The 23,204-nt window shown below is 49.0% G+C and overlaps 1 protein-coding gene across 1 annotated transcript in view; it reads left to right on the forward strand.

Annotated features, from left to right (window-relative positions):
- The window catches only part of ELL (elongation factor for RNA polymerase II), a 61,447-nt gene extending 42,462 nt beyond the window's left edge, over positions 1-18,985 (forward strand). The window contains exons 10-17 of the mRNA XM_029963855.1: positions 1,163-1,416; positions 4,551-4,675; positions 7,793-7,889; positions 10,873-11,380; positions 14,009-14,075; positions 16,351-16,522; positions 17,392-17,436; positions 18,807-18,985. Coding sequence (XP_029819715.1) covers positions 1,163-1,416; positions 4,551-4,675; positions 7,793-7,889; positions 10,873-11,380; positions 14,009-14,075; positions 16,351-16,522; positions 17,392-17,436; positions 18,807-18,911 — 1,373 coding nt within the window. The 3' untranslated portion in view covers positions 18,912-18,985. The remainder of the gene's footprint in view (positions 1-1,162; positions 1,417-4,550; positions 4,676-7,792; positions 7,890-10,872; positions 11,381-14,008; positions 14,076-16,350; positions 16,523-17,391; positions 17,437-18,806) is intronic.
- Positions 18,986-23,204: the final 4,219 nt, after the last annotated feature.

A 23,204-nucleotide genomic window follows, 5' to 3' on the forward strand; every position in this document is an offset into this window, starting at 1 on the left:
CGTGGTGGTGTGTGATTAAAAAAAAAAGCCAGGAAATGGGGCCTGGGTTACGCAACCCGAGCTCAGCCAAACAAACAGTGCAGACAATCCCCAGTATCTTGAGATGACTCAGTTGGGAACGTGGCTTCCTAGCAGTGGAGAAGTGCCATCCTGGAATAAACCTCCGAGAGAGACGCTCTCGCAGGAAGCGCCGGGTGTTGTTTGTCCCGGCGAAGGTCACTTTCCCTCCAGCCCAGGGGATTATTGGTTGTGCCTCCACGGCCTCCAGACCTTGGAACCTGCCCCCTTTTCTTCCCAGATTTTGCTTGGTTTGGTGGCAGGAAGCTGGCTGTGAGACCCCTCGCTTCTGTGTTCAGGAGAGCCCAGTTCTTTGATTTGGGGCTGCTGTGAGGGTCTGTCTGTCGGTGGGAATGGGAAAAAGGAACTCTTGGATCGTGCTGTCGGCATCCAGGAACCACACTGAGGAGGCCCAGGTGCACTTTGGAGGCAGCTTTACGTTCTCAGTCCTCTGAAAACTCAACTGGAGGGTTGAAGCAGCTCTTAGCCCAGGGCAGAAGGGGTTATTCCATGAGCACAGACAGCACCCTGATGAATAGGCTGATGGCCCAGTGTCAGCCCCATTCATGGGGCCGTGTTTGGAGGGGGAAGGGAGGTGGACCCAGCCCCATAAAGTTCCTATTGTTCTAAAAGCAGAAACATCTGCTGGAGGAGCGTTTTTGCTGAGCTCAGCAGCAGGGGAGCCGCTCGTTGACCAGTTCTGGTCTTTCCACTCCCGTATTTCCACTCTTCTACATAATAATGCAGAATTTTCTTCTCATAGGGGAGGAGGGGGGGGCGAAAAAAAATAGTTAGATTAACCGTGGGGATACGTGCACTTGGGATAAACGAAAAGCTGGCAAACAAAGGGAGCTTTATGTGAGCTGGTGGCCAATAACACTCAGGTTTCCAGAGCTTGGTGTTGCTGTTTACTTGTTACGAGCTTGTCATGAGCCATAAAACTCCTGGGATGCTCGTTCCATGTCGGAGCAGAGGGGGTTGTGCTGGTTGTGTTTTGTCCTTCCTTGTCATCTCGTGGCACTTCAGAGGGCCTGCTGAAGTGTTGACAGCCCACTGGCCTTTTGCAAGGTGGCTGCTGCAGTTCACTATTCTCATCTCATTTTAGGCAAAAAGGTTCAGGTGCGTAAACCTGCACCAGGAGCTTCCGATGCTGTTCCCTCCAGGAAGCGCCCAACGCCAGTCAACCTTGCCAGTGCAATAAAGAGAGGCAATAGTGCCATTTCTCAGAGACCCTTCAAAGATAGGGTTGTGCACTTACTGGCACTAAAGCCTTATAAGAAACCTGAACTTATTCTCAGATTGCAGAAGGATGGACTTTCTCAGCAGGACAAGGATTTGCTGGATAACCTTCTGCAACAGGTTTGTACTCTTTTGACGGAGGCAACGATTTTTAGGTAAAGGGAAATGTCTTCTCAGAACCCCTCCCGTGTCAGTCTTAACCTGTTATCTCCAAACTGCAGCTCAGTGTGTCTCTAAAGGCCGTGGGTGACACAGTTCCCAGCTCAGGGTGCTGTTGCAGAGATAGCAGGGTCAGGGGGGGTTTGCAACCAAGCTGGATGATTTTGGCTCACCAGATCAGTCCTGTCAGAGGAACACTTCTGCTTGGTCACGGGGAGGATTGTCTGACAGAGGATCTACAACTTCCTTGATTTGTTATAACCTGTCAGTGTCTGTATTTTTATCCTCGTGGACGTAAAGGAGCAACGCTGTGTGTTGGTACCTGGGTTTTTTTCTATGTGAAGGAAAAGATGTCCCCTCTCTTTTTTTTTTTGTATTGCTCTGAGCCTTTCCTGCTTGGAGGTGCCACTGGTTAGGTGTGAAGATCATGCAGCTTCTTGCCAAGCACATTATTTGTATGTCAAGTGTGAAAGCTGTCTCCAAGCTGAATCAGTTCCTAACACTTGGGAGTCACGTTGAAGGTGCCATTTTAGGCCTTGCAGTAAATCCCTTTATTGCTTTCTTAAACGCATCATGGCTATTTATTTAAGTGCTGCAGCTGCCCTCTTCTGTATTGGAATATATCCTGGAAAATATTCTGATGTTTGTTTGTTTGGTTGGGTTTTTTTTTTTCATTCTACTCCTTTCCAGAGCTGAAAAAACCCTGAGACAGGACTCAGTTTGCCTCCAGGGCACAGGGCAGGTCCCATTAAACCCGGGCAGTTTCCAGCTGGCACAACTCGCTCCTTCCTTTAAGACGTTTAATCCTGGAACCCCTTAATTTTTTTTTTTTTCTCTAGCAGCGCTGGGATTCTTTTGGAGCACCTTTTGAGTTGCTATAAATAGGTTTTCAGACTAGAAACCCTCTTCCTGAGGATCCCTCTGGACCTGATGCTCCCCCGGAGCCCCGGCGGGGAAGCGGCGCGTGCGGCCCCGGATCGGCCTAAATGCTGATTTGGCTGGAAACGTGTGTGTGTGTGTGTGTGTTGCTCGTAAAAGTTAATCCCTCTCAGCCCTCCCTCCCAGGGCTCCCCTCCCATCCACCAGCAGACACAAGATAAGCTAAAAATTACAGGCTGTGTTAAAGCTCCACACGTCTAAATCCGTCGAGGTGTGGGTTTCGTGAGGCCTCTTGCATCTCTCGCAGGACTCCGTGTTCCTGACGGCCTTTTTGCCTCGTTTTGCAAGGTTTCTATTTTTGGGAGGGCCGGGGTGGAGCTTCCAGAGTCCCACACAAGAGCAAAACAAGGAGGTAGCAGCAGCTCTCAGGCTCCGTGGAGGGAAGGAAAATCCCTGAGTTGGTTCTTCCCGGGCTCCAGAAACAAGCAGGAGAACCAGGAGAAATTCTGGGAGGCCTTCTTGAAAAAGGAACCCTGGCTTTGCTTTTGTCTCTGGGGTGTGTTTACAGGGACACCTCGGTGTAAAAACACGGCTCAAATTCTTCTTGTATTTTGGCTCAGGATTTTGGAAAGCTGACAGGAACTTGAAAGGAAAAACAAAGTGTTGGTCGTGTAAACTGATAACTGGGCTTTCTATTTTTCTCTTATCAGGAGAGTTTGCTGTGTTACTTGTGCAGCTTTTTTTTTGCTTTGAACTGCCTAGATTTTTAATATTTTTTTTCACATTTGGTCGTAGCCTCCCTGAAGCAAAAGCAGAGGAATCAGCAGCATCTTCAGTTCATTCGAGGCTTTCCACTCCTTCTCTTGTTTTTGAGGCATTTTGCTGCTGTGTGGATAATAGGAATCCCTAAGCACAGCCATCTCCTGAACAGAGGGAGCCCTGGAGAACAGTAATCCCAGAGCAGATGCACAGGGACTCCATGGACTGAGTAAAAACATCTCCCAGTTTCAGGGGTGTAACAGTCCCTCAAGCTCAGGGGCTCAGGCAGGGAATTTTGGGATGCAACTGCTGGCTTGGCCAGTGGATCAGCCTGGCTGTGGCAGAGCTTTTGGCACCTGGGCCTCTGTGTCCCTCCTCAAACACACATTTAAGGCTTTATTTTCTTCTTAAACTTGCAGTGCTCTGCAAGCACAGGTTTGCCCAGAGGAGCTGTGGCTGCCCCATCCCTGGGAGTGTCCAAGGCCAGGTTGGAGCAACCCGGGCTAGTGGAAGGTGTCCCTGCCCATGGAATGAGATGAGCTTTAAGTTCCTTTCCAACCCAAACCATTCCATGACTCTGTGAATCACCTGAGAGAGGTTCACTACCAGTTGAAGCCTGATTTGGGCTCTTTGCCTTGTTCCAACACTGGATTTTTCAGATGTGTAACCAGCAGCAGCGAGAAGTTGAATTTTCAGTCGAGCTGTGGAAAGACTGATCCGAGTGGGATAACTCTGAACCAGTTGTTTCCATCCTAATCCTAACCCTGCCTGTTCCAGCAGTGTTTCCTACCCAGGCAGGGCTTTGTGGGGGAAACTCCACGGGGTGGAACTGGATAAAATGTCAGGCAGCGCTTGCCGAGCTCCCCGCGGTGCCCAGGCTGCAAATCACAGGTTCTGCTCTTGCCCTGAAGTACCCTTGGAAAAGTTCTCTGTGCAATCCAGTGGATCTGCATTCTCCTCTCTGAGAAAGCAGCTCTCTGTCACCTCTTTTCCTGGCTCATTCAGTGAGGAAATATCTCCTGGCAATTGTTAACTAAATTATTGCCACGAGAGTTCCTCTCTCAGCCATAAACTGCCCTGTTTTGGCTGTGGCACAGGTGTGATAAGAGAACTGCCTGTTCCCATTAGGGTTTATTTCCAGGTGTTCCCATAAACTGCTGTTGTGCTGGTCCAGGCTACCCAAGCTGAATAATCTTTTTAGATATGACTTATTTCCCCACTAAACTGGATGTGCTTTAGGAACTCGTTATGAATTATTGCAGTGACAAGGCAGAAGGAAAGGCACAGTTTGATTAAATAATCTTAATGATTAGGAAGTGAAATATTGAAGTCCTTGTTCTCTGACACTGCTAACTGCTAAGTCTGCTCAGAATTTGCCTTTGTCTTAGCTCTTGTTTGTTAAAATAAGTGAGAAAATTTAACCCTAATGATGTTTTTACGGATTACCTCCATTTCAGGTGGCAAATTTGAGTGCCAAGGACAGCACTTTCACACTGAAGGATTGTGTGTACAAAGAAGTGCAGAAGGACTGGCCTGGCTACTCAGAAGGAGATCAGCAGTTGCTGAAGAGGATCCTGGTTAGGTAATTATCCCATGTTCTCCCTAATTTCACCTGGAGCTTGGAAATCAGGGTAACTGAGGGCTGAAAGTTGAGTGTTTGACTCGTTTTAACATCAGGCAGATGGGGGAGTTGACCAAACTTGAATATCCAAGTGGATCCACTCTTCAGGTGGTCCTGGGTTGCCATTAAACCACTCTGCTAAAAGCTTGAGGAAAACCTGGATAGGGAGCAGAGCTGGCAGAGGGAAGTTCCAGTGGATTAAACGTGTCCAGCTCAACTCTCCACTGAAAGTCTCCTTCCCTTTGCCCACATCTCCTTGCACATGTCTTCCCGTGGTTTAAAGGCAAGGAGAAGATGTTACCAGGCAGCCACATCCCTGGGATTCAGATCTGACTGGAGGAAGGGATGCATGGAAAAGCAGAGGCGGTTCCATAGGGATAAATCCCCTAAAACACCTTCTGGGTGTCCTGCTGCTGATCCTCTGTGTCCAAGGGATACCTGTTCCCCTGTTCCTCCCTGAAAACAGCCCTTAACACACTCACTTGATCCTTGGTTGCTAAAGATATTTTTCCTCTACAGATATTTTTCCTTAAGTGAAGCCTCCAAGCTTGGAAGGGCAGCAGGGAAAGAGCCCAAATCTCCCGGGTTTCTCCAGGAGAATTCTTCTCTGAGTGTTTATATTTCCCTCTCTGGGTTTTCAGTGCCTTTGTAATGCAGACAGAGCTTTTACTTGTGCCTTATTTTATTGCACTTTTGGTTGAGATGAAGCAGAGTGTGCTCTGTTTGAGCAGCTCCCATGATTTAAAAGCACAATGGACTTGGAGATGAGACTTTGCTAAACCCAACAACAGAAAGTTGCACTCCGAGTGCTTCTGGTGTGCTGAAGTAAAATCAAACTCCTTTAAGTGGCCTTGATGTTAAATTATAATTAAAAGGAGAGCCATAACTGCCATGCAATCTTTATGGCTTTCCAAAAACCCAGCGAATTTCTCCCCGTAGAAAGCAACGTTCGCTGCTTTTTTTTTTTTTTCTTGAATTGTGGTGCTCAGTTAGGAGGAGGTCTAAAAATAGACCTTGGAAAGGATGTATTCAACTGTACAAACAAAGCCCCGCTCGGCCCATGCAGGTAATGAAGCTCCAAAATGGAAAAAAAACATGTAGGGTTTGAAGGCAGGAGAAAAACAGCCACGAAAAGGGCACAGGCAGCGGCAGACGTTGGATTTACGTCGCCGGCGTTGCCTGGAGCCAACCAATTGTTCCGTGTCCTCCTGGTTTTCAGGGCCAGTGGCCACTGGACGGTTCAGCAGCTGCAATAATTGGAACATCTGCAAATGTTGGAGCTGTAACTAACCCTGCTCGGCGCGTTCTTCCTCCTGGTTTTGTGTTTTCCACCCTCCTGCGGGTGTAAAACGGGACCCTGAGTGACCTGGGCTGGTGGGAGGTGTCCTGCCCGTGGCAGGGGGTGGCACTGGATGGTTCTTTTCCCACTGGATGGTTCTTTTCCCACTGGATGGGCCTTAAGGTCCTTCCAACCCAACCCATTCCAGGATTCCATGGAACCTTCAGCTGTTACAAAGATCCTGAACTGAACCCATTTGTCTTTCATCCCCTTCTTAAATCCACAATTAACAATTAGGAGGCATGACCAGGTTGCTCAGGCTGATGACCCAGCCCCCAAAAAAGCCACTTTCCCCAGGGTGTTGATGCAATGTCACCGTCCCTTTCCCCTTTTCACAATCCCCAAGTACTTTCCTTGAGCTGCTGAGTTTGTTCTAAATAAAATTAAACAAAGCCTGGCTGGCTGTGACTAAATGATGTCTAAATATTGCTGCAACACAGCCCAAGGTTCAAGCTCAGGTTAAAAGCAAAATCTTGTCAAGTCATGGGCGTTATCTCTGAAATAATCTTCCTAATGTTTAAAAAATATGGGCTTTAATGCTGACTGTAGTTTTCTCGTGGAAGAATTTAGACCTGGGTTATTTGGGCTCCACAGCTGGTGACAAACTGACTGCAGAGCTACTTTATTAAAGACCTTTAACCCCGAATTCTTCCTTTTTTTTTATTATTTTTTTTTTCAGTTTGTCAGCTACAACTTGATGCAACAGTGGTGGTTTTTTTCTGGGTGATTAGTACAGGGACAGTCTGAGCAAAGCTGGTGGGCTGGGAAAGCACTCCAAGATCTGGGGAGGAGCAGAGACCTGGCCTGGAGGGGAATTAAGGCACTTAAATGATAATAATTGTAATTTTTTTTTTGCTACAAGAGGTTTCTATTATTTGTCAGACACCACAGATACAGCCCAGAGTAGCTTTGTTTTGCATGATGCAACTTAAAAGTGTTATTGTGAAGCCCTAAATGTAAATCCTAGTGGACCAATAATACCTCAGCAGTTCCTGTTATAATCCTGTTTTTCCTGGACCCAGAGGGGCTCGCTGCTGAAAGGACTGCTGTTCCCATAAAATGTTGTTTTAATGATGCTGATGAGTGGGAGAACTTATTCCTTAACATCTGACCTTGAGTTTCAGCCCCTCTTCAGTGAGCTTTCCTTTCTAAGTTGTCTGCTGAAGTCAGTTTTAACTGGGTAAAGCAAAAACTCAGCAGAAATTTGTTCAATTAATGTCTTACTGAGCTGTATTTCAGTCAGAAGAACAATCTGTTATATCCTTTACACTTCAAAATTCAATGCCAGTTTTACTCATCTCCACATGGATCGTGTTTCTGAGGCTGTCATTAAATTTGTTGCCATTCTTACATCACAAGTTCAAGAGGAAAGAGGTAAAAAATGTTGGAAAATCAGTTCCATCCTCAGCAGGGAATCCTCCCCTGTGTCTGAGAGCTCAGCCTTGCCTCCTCCCTCCCTGGCAGTGCTGGTCCCTCCATTCCCAGAGAATCATCAAACAGAATGGGAAAGCAGGAAGGAGATAAGGAATCCCCACTTGTCACTGATGTTTTCCTGTAGTAGTTTCTCCTCCCTGGGTTTTGTCAGAGCTCAAAGCTGGCAGTGCCTGAACGAGCTGCTCCCGTGGCATCTCATCCCGAGCCCCAAAAAAAGGCTCTTTGCTCCACGGGAAGATGGGAAATGCCCCCTCCTGCCTTGCCAAGGCCCAGGATCTGACCATCCCCAACCTCCTGTTTTGCAGGAAGCTCTGCCAGCCCCAGAACAGCAGCGGTTTTCAAGGAGAAGCACCTTCCCTGAGCCCTCCAAAGGACACGGTGAACTCCAGCTCTCCCCCTCAGGTGGGTGATCCCAAGGTGATCCCTGGCATCCATCTCCTCCTCCTGATGGATTTGCCTGCTGGAGGTGTGTCCAGGCAGAGCTGTTGCCTGTCTGCACCCCATAATCACCTGCTGGTGGGTCAGGAGGTCGTTGGGGTTTTATTTCTATTTTATTAAGTTCCAGCCTGATCCTGGGTTCCCTCAGCATCTGTTTCTCCTCTGGCCCTGTGGGGAGAATCCCTCACAGCCTGTCTCAGGTTCAGTTTTTGGGGCTGAATTCTTTTCCCCAGTGCCCACATCCCTCCTGGAGTTCCTGGGAGGGCGAGCTCGTGTGTTTTCCTCATTACTAATAATTGAGTGGAACGAAGCCTTTAATAAGCAGCTCCCAAACACACTCCAGAGTTATTAAAACCCTTGACCTTCTGCGGCCTAATGGCCCTGACAGATCCAGGAGGGGCAGGTTGGGCTGCTCTGGGATGGGAGCTGTGAAAAGAACATTTTGCCTGTTTTTTCCATGAGAAGAAGAAGAAGAAGAAACACCCCCCCCTCTGAAAGGAGCTGTGCTTGGTGTGTGTGTGTGTGTCAGGCAGAGTCTGTCCCCACTTTTCCCAGGATCCTCTCAGCACAGGCGTTTCTCACATTGTGAAATGTCTCCTTCCCTTCTCTTCTCCACTTGTGGGTCAGCCCAGACAAGTTGAGTATTTATTCTTCTCCTGCCAGTGGAATGTGTAATTCCTACTTGTCTGGACAGACGCACTGAGGATTAGTGGCAAAGAATATTAGCAGGTAAAGAAATTATGTGCTTTCTGGCAGTAAGAGGGAGGCAATTCTCTATTGAGAACAGGGACTGTGTAACTCGTTTGCCAGGTAGCTAATTCCAAATCCTCTCCTGCTCTGCTGTGGGCATGTTCCTGGGGAATAAAGATCACCTTCAAGTTAGCTTGGAAACACACAGTGCTGTTAACAGGCTGGGCTTGTGTGTTTTTTAACTGATTCTGGAAAAAAAATAAGGTTGAAAAATCAATCTTGCTTCTGGCTGGCCCTGTTTTGGAAGACTCAGAGGCCTGTAGGGGATGGTTTGGGTCTCTGGAGTTTGAAACTTTGGGGTGGTTGATTGGTTTGGATTTAGGAAAGGTGGTTGATTGGTTTGGATTTAGAAAAGGCTGGTGAAACAGGGGCAACCAGATGGGGGATTGAAATGTTTCCAGTAGTGATTCTGTTGTGTCAGACACCAAACCACAGCACTGTGAGCTGTCACTTCTTTTAATACTCTCTAGCTGTAGTTTCTGTTTAGAAAGGGATGGCTGCTAATGGGTGCAGTGCCAGCAGAGGACTGGGATTTGGTAGTCAGGAATGCAGAACATTTTGGGAAAGTTCAGCTGTGGAGTGAGGATGTTAAAAAAATAAGGTTTAGTCTGGAAATTCTAAGGAAGCCTGGCCGAGCAGGGATGGGATGCACATCCACCTCATAACCAGGGAGGTGAAGCTGGTGTCTGTTGGGTTGAGAGAAAGGGTGGTAAAATAGGGCAGTTTGGTGGGTTTTTAGTGATCTGTTCTGAGAGCTGCAGCCAGAGGTGGCCCCTCCCCTGCGAGGTGGACACCATGTGTTCTGGGAAGGGATGTTGCAAAGCCGGTTGGACGTGCTGGCCTTGCCCCTGGAGCTCAGTGGCAGAACCAGCAGCTCCTCTTCCTGATCACCTGGACAGGTGGGAAGGATCCCTGGCGTGGAGCAGAGTCCTGCAGACCCCTGAGTTAGCAAAGAGGAACAACAACCAGGGAGGGAAAGGAGGGAATTAGGGGCTCCTCGAGCCGTCGCCTCTGCGATGGAGCAACATTTCCATTTGCAAACACGTCACAGCCCTGCCTGAGACAGAAAGAAAATAGTGAATTATCCAAAGGAAATACCCAGAACTATCGCCTGTTTTCCTCTGGGCACTAAATAATCCCTGCTCAGAGTTCCTGCAGCCCTGGAGCTGCCAGGTGGGCACACACAGAGGGCTGGCCGGCGTGGTTTTGGCTGGCACACGCTGGGCTGAGCCCGACAGCCATGGGTCTGGCTCTGGGTTCTGCTGCCTGATGGATGGGTTCTTCCATGGAGCAGCTTTTCCAGGCTGGAGAACTGCCTCCAGGGAGGTGTGGGCACGTGGAGCTGCTCCAGAGGCTGCCTGTGACCGTCCTGCTGAGGGGCACGGCCGGGAACAACTTCCCTCTCTGCACTTGTTCAGAAAAAAAAAAAAGGATCACTGGGGTCACGTTGGGCCCTGTGACGTCGTGGCTTTTGAAGTGCTGTAAACGTCCCCTTTTTTGCCTGAACTTCTGAGAACTGAGCAGTTGGCACTTCCTCAGCTCTTCCGGGCAATGCCTGGCTCTCGAGAAGAGGAAGGAGTGGGTTGCAGGGGTGAAGCTGGTGAGCCCAGAGCTGGGAGGGAAGAAAATGCAGAACTGGTGAATCCCCCTCCCTGCCCCGCAGGTCTGAGCACGTTTTTTTTCCTTGGCAGGGGATTTGGGGTGCTCTGGATGTTGTGCCATGACCAGGACAGGTGTTTTTATCATGGAATCCTGGACTGGTTTGGGTTGGAAGGGACCTTAAAGCCCCTCCAGTGCCACCCCCTGCCATGGGCAGGGACACCTTCCACTAGCACATATCGCTCCAAGCCCTGTCCAACCTGGCCTTGGACACTTCCAGGGATGTTTCCAATCTCTGCTAATTGGCTGGGACAGGGGTTTGAATTCCAAAGGGCTGGATTTGAAGCAGGTTGCAGTGAGAGCAGCCTGTGTCTGGGTAGAGCGGGAGATCAGTGATTCCTGACGGGATGGTGGGATCCTCTAAGCTCTCCCACCAAGCTGCAGTCTCCGGAAGGCTGTCAGGAAGCAGCTTGGGATGGATCAGCTGCTTTTCCCGGGAATACACCCTCTTCTTCCCTGTCTTGCACCACCACCTAGTGGTGACCCTCCAGCCCTCGCCATCACCCGCTTTTTTTTTTTCCCCCGTTTCCCTCCTCAGAAACGATCCCAGCCTCTGGAGTTCATCGACCCCCTGGCCAACAAAAAGCCCAGGATCTCGCATTTGGCTCACAGAACCCAACCCACCTTCAACGGGAAGCTGAGCTCCTCCAACGGGAAGGACACCCCCAACCTCCCCCCCGCCCTGCCGCCGGCGCTCCCCCCGGAGTCGGGAAGCTCCTCCAGCTCCAACCTGCCGGTGCTGGAGCTGCCCCGGCCCCACGACCCCCTCTCGGATGTGAGCAACGACCTGGCTCACAACGGCAGAGACTGTGAGAGCAGCGAGGCCACGGAGAGGCTGAGCCACCCCCCGCCCACAGACTGTCCCCAGACCAGCAAACACAACTGCGGCTCCTACGTCAAATCCAAGAAAAAATCCAAAAAGCACAAAGACAAGGAGAAGGAGAGGAAGGAGAAGAAGGGCGAGGAGAAGTGCAAAGAGGAGAAGCAGAACTGTGAAGTAATAAAAAACGCTGACTTAGGTAGTGTTCCCCAGGAACAGGTCACAGGTAAGGACGGGCCGAGAGGTAATTTTGGTGTTGGCTGGGTGTGATCCCGCTCTGGATCCTCTGAGGACGGAGGGAGCACGTCCCTGTCCGCTCCCAGACCCCGCGGGGGACGAGATGCCGGCGCTGTCCTACCTCCAGATCACCAGAGGTGCTTCCCTCCCCAGAGAGAGGGCGGCAGGTTTTTCCTGTCTAACCTTTCGTGCTGTTTTGGAACTGCCTCAGAGCGTGTCATGTCTCTCTCCTGGTTCAATTAAAAGCCGGGATAATCCGTGGGGATGAAAGGCAGGGAGCCAGGCCTGGGAAGAGCAGCTCCTCATGGGGGTTGTTGGTGGCTTTGTTTGGGGTTTTTTTAATGAAAAGTTACTCACAAAACCTTTTAATATTGGATACAAATGAAGTGATAGAGAAATCTGGTGATAAATGCTGTCCAAGCAGTATCCAGCCAGCTCTTCCAGCCTGGAAGCTCTTCCAGCCTGGAAGAGCTTCCTTGTATCCTGCTAGGACTCTGAATTTATTTATTCAAGGACTGACACAAGAGTGAATCTCCTACAGAAAACATTTTCCCTAAACCACTGTTTCAAAGTCAGTTCTGTGAACTCTTAGAAGCCAGAGCAGAGAATATCTCTTGGCCAGTCCCATCCATTGCCTTTCCTGCTGCTTCCAGGTTTTCTGCTGTTTGTCCCAGCTCCCCAGAGCACTGGGACTTCCCCTGCAGCCTCTGGGAGTATCTTTTAAATTTCTTTTTGAATCCATCTCGTTTTCCTTCGCCCTGCTCCTGCTTTTCCACGTTCCCCTTTGTGCCTGGTGCATGAAAATCATTCAATTTTGGCTCAGAAAAAGGACAGTATCTTGGAAATGGAAACTTAATTTGCTGGATTCCTGGAAAGGGAGCTATTCCCAGGGCCCTGGGGCTGAGCTGGTGTCAGCTCTCACCTTCCCCACAGTGTTTGTAGCACCTACAGATGGCTCAGCAGTGATTTTAAGGACAGTCCATGGGTCTTATGGTTGTGTTGCACTGCAGGATCAGCTTTTTAGATAATTCTTTAACCTTCTCTGGTGTCAATCCCAGTTTTTTTCTGGGAGTGTTGGCTTTCTCCCATGTGGGTTTTCCTCCCTGGGGTGGTTCTGGATGGGCACACACAAGTTTTCCTCTCTTCATTTTTTTGTCCCTGTTTCTTATAAATACCCAAATGCCCCAAATTCTGAAGTTGCTGAGCCTTCACCACCTTCTCTGCTTGACCTCACAGCTTAATGACTGGGTGTCTGTTAATTAGTTGGGTTTTGTTCCTGCTGCTGTTTGGGAGGTAACAAATCCAAGCTGGATTGGGAGCAGTCACAAACAGGATGTGGTCAGTCCTGCTTGGATCCTGGACATCCAGCACTGGGAGCTTTTCCTTCTGTGCCTTTGTGCCTCATCCTGCTCCTTCCCCAGTTCCCCCCTGGGGCTGAAGGGAAATGTTGGATGGAATCATGGAAAATTTGGGTTGGGAGGGACCTCAAAAGCTCATCTCATCCCAACCCCTGCCGTGGGCAGGGACACCCTCCACTAGGAGTGGAAGTTTCTCCTGGGAAGTTTCTTCCAGAGGGACCTCTGGGGTCCTCTCAGCGTCAGTAGGTGGCACTCACAGGCAGAACAAACCTCCTTGTCTCCCTTTCTCCTCCACCATCCTTGAACTTTCCTTAGCCCACATCCTGCCTCTTCCTCACTGTGGGCAGGGAAGGAGGGAAAACCAGGATTTATCTGCAGTGGGAATTTGAGACTGGGGTGGTTTTTATAAACCCTGGGTTGGTGCCATTCTCTAGTTCTGCCCAGGAAAGCCTTTCTGTAGAAATTCGAGGGGGGGGAAAACCAGTTTTTAAAAAGCTCTGATCGGGTTGTTGCTGACTCTGATGAGGACTTGGGAGTATGACACACAATTTGTGAGAAATATCCCTTTTCAAACCTGGATCCACTTGCTTTCTCCCTCCAAATTTACCCTGCAGTGCTTGGCTTACACTGAGGATGGGTCTGGTTTAGGCTCCCTCCGAATCCTGTTCCTCCTGAAATCTTTGCTCCCCTCCCTGAAGCTCCTGAACATCCTTAGCTGAGCCCTTATCGATGCTGATCCCACTTCCTGGAGCAGGGAGCACTTGGGTTTGTGTGAGGAGAGAGCTGCATTCCCTGTAAACCTCTGTGTGGTGCCCTGTAGGGCTCTGGGTTTGCCAGCATCAGGAATCTGCACCTGGAATATTCCTCTGGGGAATCTGTGAAGTGTAGGAGCGGGAGAAAAGAACATTCACCTTGCTCAGCTCTGTTCTCTGGGCTCAGAATGTGTTTTTCCCATTCCCAGTGGTGCTATCAGTGTTATCCCACTCCAGGCAATGTTTATACACCAATTAAATTCAGATTTTTTTTTTCGGGCTGGCTGATGTTGGGGTTGTTTTGCTGACAGACAAATAGTAGAGAAGCCTTGAACTCTCAACCACCTTGTTGTGGCTCTTCTGTCTCTGTCGGTTCCAAGCAAAACAGAAATCCTTTAGAATTCCATAAACTGGATGTTGCAGACCAGTTCATGAGGTTTTGAAGTTGAATTTGCAAAGAGCTTTGAAGTTTTCAGAACATCTATAAACAAGCCTTTATTTTTTCAGGTTTAAATGGAACATGCAATAATTCTAGTGTACCAACATCAACTTCAGAAATGCCAGATTATTTATTGTAAGTATTTTTTTATGGGTTGCTTCGTCACTTTGGGATCGTGTTTCAAGCTAAAAAAAGTCACAGTGCACTGGGGATTTTTGTTGGACTTTTATGTTATTTGATAGAACTTTGTAAGGTGGGTTAAAAAAAAAAAAAAAGAGTGAATCCAGCTTTGCAGAGTTCCTGAGACTTAACTTGGCATCCAATCAGTTTTTTACCTCCCTGTGGAGTGTTTTCAGGTTTATCTCCTATAAACTGATTGTTCAAGTAGTTCAGGAAACATTTTATACCTTGGAGGGGTTGGAAAGGATTAAACATCTCCATGTTACAGTTGGAAACTCGGAGAGGAAATAATCTGCTTTAATGTTGTGGAAGACAAGGCGAGGAAGGATTTGGGGAGGTTTGCTAATTCTTCCCCTCTCCAGAGCCAAGATCATCAGCATAAAGCAGTGAAATATTCTTTAAGGGGAGGTTCTAACCCCTGGGTTGGGATGTGAGTTGTTTGACTCTTTAATGAGATCCCCTGGAGGTTCATGAAACAACCCACTCCAAAAAAAAACCAACCCTGTGCACAAAGCCCAGGATCTGCATAAACCCCAAAACCTGTTCCAGGCAAAGCTTTGGGATGGGGAGGAAGTGTAGCTGGGGGGGATGTTCCCTGTGCATGTCACAGCCTGGGGGTTGATTCCATCAGAGCTGGGATCACTGGCAGGGAAGGGATGGAGGAGGAAGTCCCTGGAGCTGGCTGGAGGAGATACAGGGTTCTCCTGTGGTTTTCTGGGCTCTGTGAACCCCAAACAGCCCCCTCAGGGTGACACTTTTAGGGCCATTCAGAGGAATTTGGGTGGCTGGGGGGTGGTTTCTTTCCCAGATGTGCTGATCTCTCCTACAAAGGGATATTACAGCTCCTTGGTCCCTCTCCAGAGCATCAGTGGGAGGTTTCTGAGCTCTCTGCTCTCACCTTCTGGTGGGATCCAACTGTTTTGATGGTCAGATCCTTAAATTACAGGAACTGTGGCACATTTTAAGAGCTGTTTTAATCGTGAAGGTGAATGTTTTGTGCTGGTAGAGGACTTACCTCCTGTCCTGTGTTGATGCTTCTTTATCCCAACCCGCAGCAAGGAGTCAGTTCTTGAAGGCTAAAGCACTTAGAAAGTGCTTAAAAGGTTAAAAGAGTGAAATCTCCCCCTTAATTTGAGGCCTAAATTGCCTTTTACCTGCTCAAGCACCCAGCTGGGGCTGCTGCAGCCAAGTCAGGGAGGCAAATTACAGCCATCCCCTCCCAAAAATTGAGTTTTTACCTTCAGAGAGGGCTGTAAATGTCAGGTTTAATGGCTTTTTTTGTTGAGCTGAATCACTTCCAAAGGGCCCCAGAGGCACATCTGCTCACCCTGAGCAACTTTGGGTGTCTCCAGAAGGTGCTGGAAACGAAGTCCAGCGAGCGTTTTGCAACGATGGCTCAATGCTTTTTGTGTTCCTTTAAAGACTCAGCACTGGAAGCATCCTATTCCTGCTGTTCCAGTGCCTGGCACAGAGGCAGAACTCCATGTTCTGCAGGACAGCAGGAGTTAGAAAAGCTGTAGCAGCACTATCTGAGTGTCTTCCTCCACCCACAGCTGCTCCCAGGCTGTCGTGTACCTGTGTGTCCCACACTTATCTGGCAGAGATAGGAAGTTTTGGGAGCAAAACAGTGTTTTTGTTTTGCAGGGAGGTCAAGGCAATAATCTTGACAGTTACACCTCCCAAAGTTGCTACTGTGGTGCAAAATCAGGATGAGAGGAAACAGCCTCAGAGCTGCACCAGGGGAGGTTCTTTAGATTGGCTGTGAGGGAAAATTCCTTTGCTGGAAGGTGGTCAGGCACTGGAACAGGGAATCACCATCCCCAGGGGAGTTAAGACATGTGGGAAGGTGGGTTAGTGGTGGGCTTGGCAGTGCTGGGGGAGTGGTTGGGTTTGAGCTTGGAGGGCTTTTCCAACCTTAATCCCCGAATCCCAGAAACTGGTTGGGGTGGGAAGAGACCTTAAGGCTTAAAGTGGATCCAGGGACACCTTCCCCTATCCCAGGTCGCTCCAAGCACCATCCAGGTTGACCTGGAGCACATCCAGGGCCGGGGCAGCCACAGCTTCTCTGGGAAAACCATTCCAGTGCCTCCCCACCCTCGCAGCCGACGATTCCTTCCCGACGTCCCACCAAAACGATTCCACGATTCCAAATCACACAAGACTCATTTTCCAATCGACCAGAGGGGACTCCCCCTAACCCCATTCCCCCCAAACCCCCTTTTCCCTGCAGAAAATACGCGGCCATCTCCTCCTCGGAGCAGCGTCAGAGCTACAAGAACGACTTCAATGCGGAGTACAACGAGTACAGGGACTTGCACGCCCGGATAGAGCGGATAACCCGGCGCTTCACGCAGCTGGACGCCAAGCTCAAGCAGCTTTTGCAGGGCTCTGAAGAATATAAGGTACAAAGGGGCAGGACACACATTAAAACACGTTAAATACATGTTAAATATACGTTAAAACCCCCCTTTTTTGGGGCGGGTCGGCGCCGGAATTCCACCCGGAGCCGGCGGGGAACGTGCGCGCAGCCGACAGCTTTGGGGGCTGCCCTTCTCCCAGCTCTGTGCTGCTCCCTTTTCAGGCTGGAGCCACATCATGGGACTTGTTGACAAGGAAAGGCCTCAGTGAGACAATTGGCGTCCTCAGCCAAAAGCTGCTGGAAGCTATTAGTGTATCCCAGCCAGAAAAACTCATATTTGCACATATGGGAGCGTATCGGGGCTGGAAGGGGAGTTAGCACGGGGTCATCTGCTCCTCTGGAATCTTTGATCTTCCCAAGGCACCATTATTGGACTTGTCAGGGTGATTTTTAAAGAGTTTTAGCTATTCATTAGCTTGAAAAAGTAAGCCTTGGTTGAGGGTAATAAACAGATTTTTACAGAGCACCTATTGTGCTGAAGCTCCCTCAGACATCCCTCCCCTCCCTCCTTGCAAAATTCGGGGATCCAAATTTTAATATCTTTGGGGGGGGGGAAAAGATCAGCTGGAGTTTTGGAAATGTCAGTTATCCCAGAACTGAGGTGCCTGTCACAGGTAGTTCTCACAGCTGGGGAGTGGGGCCTGATCCTCCCAGTGCCTCTGGAGTCAGCTCCAGTATATTCATGGAATCAGAGGCTGGCTGTAGCCACCAGGGAGGTCGTGGAGGGAGCAGATTCCGGTTGGAATTTGGAGGAATCGTGTACATTGAGCCATCAGGAAATATTTCCTGCTGCAGGAGGTTGCAGAACTGAAAATAATAAACCTATTTCCCCCCCCTCCTTTTTTTTTTTAGACCATCCATGATCAAATTTTACAGGAATATCGGAAAATTAAAAAGGTAAGCGAATGTGCTTGGCCACAAAAAGGCTTTTGGGTGGTGCCCCTGGTGTGACTGAAAGAGATGGGCCCCTGCCAAGTGCAAACCCAGGCTCTGAGGCATTCCAGCAGATCTTTGTTCAGCTCCAGCCCGTCCAGAAAGCAGCTCAGGAAGGGTTTGGGGGGGAGCTGGGATCCCAGGGAGCGCTCAGCCGTGGCCGTGGCACAATGGCTGGGTGAAATCAGGGCCTTTATCTCTCCAGGGAAAGAACAGTTTGTGTTTTCAGATGCACAGGCTGAGGGATAACAGGATCCTCCAGGATTTTTTTGGGGGGGGAGGCTGGTACACGAGGTCCAGGCTGGGATCAGTGTCTGGGGCACTGAAAAACATTAAATTTCTCTCTGTTTATGCAAAAAAAAACCACCCACACACCAGCAAGGGGTTGGGGTTTTCCTTTTAAATCTGTTGATATGATCCTGAGCCCAGTTGTCCTGAGGGATTTAGGAGCTTTTTGAGGAGATTCCCTGGGTGTTGGATGTTCAGCTTTGATCCAGAGCTCCCAGGTGGGGGCAGAGGGCCCAAAGTGCTTGTTGGAACTGCTCCCAGTTAGGCTGAGCCTCACTCAGGTGAGCTCATTCCCTGGGATGAGGCTCCTGGAGCTGGATAATGCTGAAGAGGGATTTTACTCCTTGTTTTGTTTGATCAGGGTGTTGAGGAATACAGGAGTAGGTCCATTTTAATTTGAGTATCCGAAAAAAAGCTTCGTTCCTTGTCAGTGGCTTCAAACTGAAAGAAAGGAGGTTTTTAGATGGGGCTTCATTCCTTGGTCATATCAGTGGCTTCAAACTGAAAGAAAGGAGGTTTTTAGATGGGATGTCGGGAAGGAATTCTTCCCTGGGAGGGTGGAGAGGCCCTGGCACAGGCTGGGCAGAGAAGCTGTGGCTGCCCCATCCCTGGAAGTGTCCAAGGCCAGGTTGGAGAAGGGAAGGCTCCAGGGAGACCTTAAACCCCTTCCAGGGCCTAAAAAGGGGCTCCAGGAGAGCTGGAGAGGGACTTGGGACCAGGGATGGAGGGACAGGACACAGGGAATGGCTTCCTACTGCCAGAGGGCAGGGTTAGATGGGATAGATGGGATATTGGGAAGGAATTCCTTCCTGGGAGGGTGAGGAGGGGCTGGGATGGAATTCCCAGAGCAGCTGTGGCTGCCCCATCCCTGGAAGTGTCCCAGGCCAGGTAGGAGCACCCTGGGCTAGTGAAAGGTGTCCCTGGATGGCCTTTAAGGTCCCTCCAGCCCAAACCCTTCCATGATTCCCTCTGTGGTTGTTTTGACCCCGCCTGGGCTTCGTGAAGAATCACCTCCCACCTCTGCCTTTTTCCTTTCTCTTTTCCAGACTAACCCCAATTACAGCCAAGAGAAGAACCGCTGTGAATACCTCCACAACAAACTGGCTCACATCAAAAAACTCATAGCAGAGTATGACCAGCAGCAGTTTTAGCTGCCACCACCTCCCCTCCTCCTCCTCCTCCCCCCCTGGACTGGGTAGGGCAAAACAACAACAAAAAAAAAAAAAAAAAAAAACCAGTCACCTGGACGTTCCTTTTTTTTTTTTTTTTCCCTTTTATACACCCAAAAATCCCTCTCAGAGACGAGCATTAATTATTCCTCGTGGTTGAAGAACTTTTTTGGGGATGACTTATGATGCTGAATCTTGTCGTGTCCACGTCCAGCACGCTCCTCCCGAGTTTTGGGTTGGTTTTTTTTTTTGTTTTGTTTTTTTTGTTTGTTTGTTTGTTTTTTTTTAAAGCCTCTCCGAATGTAACCAACGGGATAAAACGAAATTAATCTACTTATTTGGAAAAGCCAGCGTTTGACACTGTTTTTGTTGTGGTTTTTTTGTTTTTGTTTTTTCTTCCCTGCTCAAACTGCTACAGACACTTAAGGGAAGGAAAAAAAAAAAAAAAACAAAACCCACAACAAAAACCAGAAAAACACACCAAAAAAAACCAAACTTGCCTAAAAAAGTGACCGAAGCTCCCAAAGAGGTTAAGAATCTGTAGTTTTTTTTGTTTTGTTGTTTTTTTTTTTTCATGGAATTAAGTCTTTGGCATGAAGTGTAATTCCCCAGCTCCACCTGGGGGGGGTTACAAAGTGTCCTGCAGATGGTGAGGAACTGGAATTGCTGCTCCTGAGTCGGAAGGAGGGCTGCGCCTGCTCCCGGCACCGCGTAAATACACCACGTACCCAGAGCTCTCCTTGTCTGGCCCTGCTTTGTCATCTCTGGGAAAGGGGGTGGGGGTGGTTGTGGCAGCTCAGGGGGGTCCCCCCCTCGGCCAGGGCACAGGTGGATCCCCCTCCTCCCCAAAAATTACCCAAAAATTACCCCAAAATCCCATTTTTTCGCCCCGCTCGTGCGTGATTTCCCCCCAGCCCGCCCAGTTCTCCTCCACCTCCTCCACCCAGTAGCTGGGGAGATGGAGACCTGTCTCCAGCTCCTGTTCTGTCTTTTGGACTTTTATAATTTTCTACCAAGGCAGCCAAGGTTTTATTAATTGCTTAACGAGACTCTCTGGTCTATTTTTGTATCAAAAAAAAAAAAAAAAAAACACAAAAAAAAAAAGAGAGGGGGGAGAAAAAAAAAAAAAGGCATAAGCATCTTTTTCTGAAACTGTGCCTCCCTTTCCCTTTTAGGCCAAGTGTTTGGGAACTTTTCCTTGCAGTGTTACTAAAACTTTATCAAATAGTCACCCAGAGGGAGTTATTTTATTCCTGATCCATGAGAGGAGGGGGTGGGGGGTTGCCTTGCTTTCTCCTGGGATTATTTTTTTTTTTGTTTGTTTGTGTGTCCTTCCAAAGGAGCAGCAGCAAACCCTTCTCAGAGCAGTGTGAGAGCAGTAAGGTGCTGTTTTCCCACACAGATCCCTTCCACTGGTGTGCTTTTATCCAACCCTGCAGTCTTGCTTCCTGATTTTTCCCCCCCCTCCCCCTTATTTTGGATTGAAGGGAACATTTTAGAGTATGGCCAGGGTGTGAGAAACACTCCAAAAAGCACAAAGGTGTCCTTTAACTCTGCCATTCCTTCCTTTCTCTCCCCTCTCCCCTTTTTAATCCTGCCAGCCTGTGGGATTTGACTTCTTCCCGCTTCCGTTTATCTCAAAGTAAAGGATTCCTTCCCTGTGGAGTCTCCTTCCCTTGGAGGTTGCACTGAAGAGCCTTTTTCACCCTTTGAAGGAGCAGAATGGCAGAGTTAAGGGGGGAAAACACTTCTTGCACGAGGAGTATTGGGAGTTTTTCCTGCCCCCAGAGAAACCAAAGTGGGTCCATCTGTTGTATTAAAAAAAAAAAAGAGGAGAAAATTAACAACAATAATAATAATACCAATAATAATTCCATTGTTGTCACACAGCCAAGGCCACTGCTTTGCTTTGTCACTTTATTCTGAGGTCTCTCCCTGAGCATCCAGGGCTCCCTGGGGCTTTGCCATCCCCTTTTTTCCCAAGGAAAAGGTGACAGCTGAAGGCACAGGGTGGCCCTGGGGGAGCCACTGGGGCAGCCACTGGTCCCCAAACCCAGCCCTGGTCAGGAGAGGGGGACCAGCACCCCAAAAACCCCAGGGCATTCCCAGTGGGAATCTCAGGGAATGCTTTGCTCCCATCCCTCCCCAAATCACACCTGGAGCTCAGGGGGGTGTTGGTGCTTCTGCTGCTCAGGGAGAGCTGGGAAACCCCTGGGAATTCCAAAGGCAAGGAGCTTTTCTCTGGCAAACTTCTGTCCTCCTGCTCCGGGGGGTCTCACCCCGAGTTTCTGGGAAGATCCCAGCTGGGAATTCTTGCTCCCAGGTGGAGCTGTGGGGATCTGGGAGAAGAGGGGGGACTTCAGGAGGGCCGGGAATGCCACAACCCCCGGAGCTGCCGGGACACCGTCGCTGCCAGACCTTCCAAATTCCAGGTTTTTTTGGGGGGCAAGGCTGAATTTCCCAGGGCTGGGGCTCGGTGGGGGCTTCGTTCTGGCTGTGGAGGAGCAAAGAAACTCGGGATGGCCGAAGAGGCAGCAGCTACAAACCCAGGATGAGTAAATTCTTCCGTGGAAAACACTTCTCCTGATCCTTAATTTCAATTCAAAAGGGTTTTGTTTTATTTTGTTTTGGTTTTTTGGGGGGGTTTTTTTGTTGCTCATGGGGGGGGATAGAGATGGATCTCAATCTTTATACATCTGCTATAAGATATTTTTGCAAACAGAGTTGTATACAAAGATGTATTGTGTACATTTACATGTATATTCTGGAACTTCTAAAAAATTTGAATATTAAAAAGAAAAGAAAAAAAACCCTGAAAATATTTAATGAATATCCAAACTGTGAGACCCAATTAGCATCCACCAACTTCCTGCTTCACTTTTCTTTTGGACTGTGTTAAAAGAATTGTAGTCGAATCTGCCTTTTTATTTTTATTTTATTTTATTTTATTTTTTCCTTTTTAGAGATGACGAAGCTTAGGCAAAATTTTGTGCTTTTTGGGTTAATAGAAACCAGTTCTAGGTGATTAAGTATGATCTTAACTTATTGATACTGTGTTTTACTTTGTAATATTGTACTGTGGATAAAAACTATATTGAGCCATGGAGTTGGAGTTTACAAAAAAGAGCTTTTCACTTTGCCAAAATGTTACAATTTCAAGGCAGCATAGTCTTCAGCTTTCCTAATCTTTTTTTTTTTTTTTCTTAAGAGCTAGTGTCCTTTTTTTTTTTTTTTTTGTACACTAAAAAAGCTGAATGCTGATTTTGCAACATATAATAAATTCACTGTATTGGAAAACAAGCAGACAATAAGGTTGTGGATTTCTTTTCAGTGCTTCTCCCTGCAAGGAAACTCAAAAAGGGAAAGGTGATAAATGGCTGGCGTGGAGTTTTGGAAGCAGGAAACGGGAAGGAACCGGGTCACTTGAGTGAGTTGGAAGTGTCAGAGCAGGGAGTAGGTAAGAAAGAGGAGAGGGAAGAGGTGCTTGGAGTGGGCCAACTCCTTGGAACGCTGCCCTGCTCCGGTGGGATCGGCCTCCAGCCCTGGCAGGAGCTGGGGATCTTCCCACTGCAGCACCACTGGGGTTTATTTTTGGAGGAAAAGCTGCTTTTGGGGCTGTGTCAGGGTTGGAGGGGAGCACAGAGCCCGGGCAGCCCGTGGCCCTGGAGCAGCAGGAGGCTCAGGGATGCTCCCAATCCATGGAGGGGGCTCTCCCTTCCCCTCCCCGGGAGCCCAGCTGGGTCTGACGTGGGGAGTGAGTCACATCCCCGGGGAGCAGGAGCTGGAGCAGGGATGGCAGTGCTGGAGCTGCGAGGGGGGGACGAGCCTGGCACAGACGCTGCCTGTCCACGCTGCCGGAGCTCCCACCTCCGCCCACCCGTGTGAATCATCCAGCAGAACCTCGGGATACAAACAGCACCTCCGCTGTGGCCAGCCTGTCCCTGTCCCTGTCCCTGTCCCTGCTGTCTCCTGCCTTGCTCTGCTCCTGCCTCCGGCAGCATCCCCGGGGCCGGAGCAGGCAGAATAAAATCAAGGACAAAACCACTCAGGAGTGTAAAATCCTTGGAATAGCTGCTGTTTTCTTGCTTTGGGGGCTCCCTCAAGCAGCAGGTGACAGGGCCAGAGACCACAGTGATGGCACTGGATCCCCCCATGTCCATAACGAGCCTGCGTTCACTTGGATTTAGTGCCCACCTCAGGATTCTACCTCCAAAATAGCAAACTGTGGAGAAGGTGAAAATAATCCAGGGCTCAAATAACATCTTACACAGCCTT

The sequence above is a fragment of the Manacus vitellinus genome, unplaced genomic scaffold (assembly GCF_001715985.3).
Source record: "Manacus vitellinus isolate BGI_N305 unplaced genomic scaffold, ASM171598v3 scaffold_64_pilon, whole genome shotgun sequence".
NCBI lineage: Eukaryota > Metazoa > Chordata > Aves > Passeriformes > Pipridae > Manacus > Manacus vitellinus.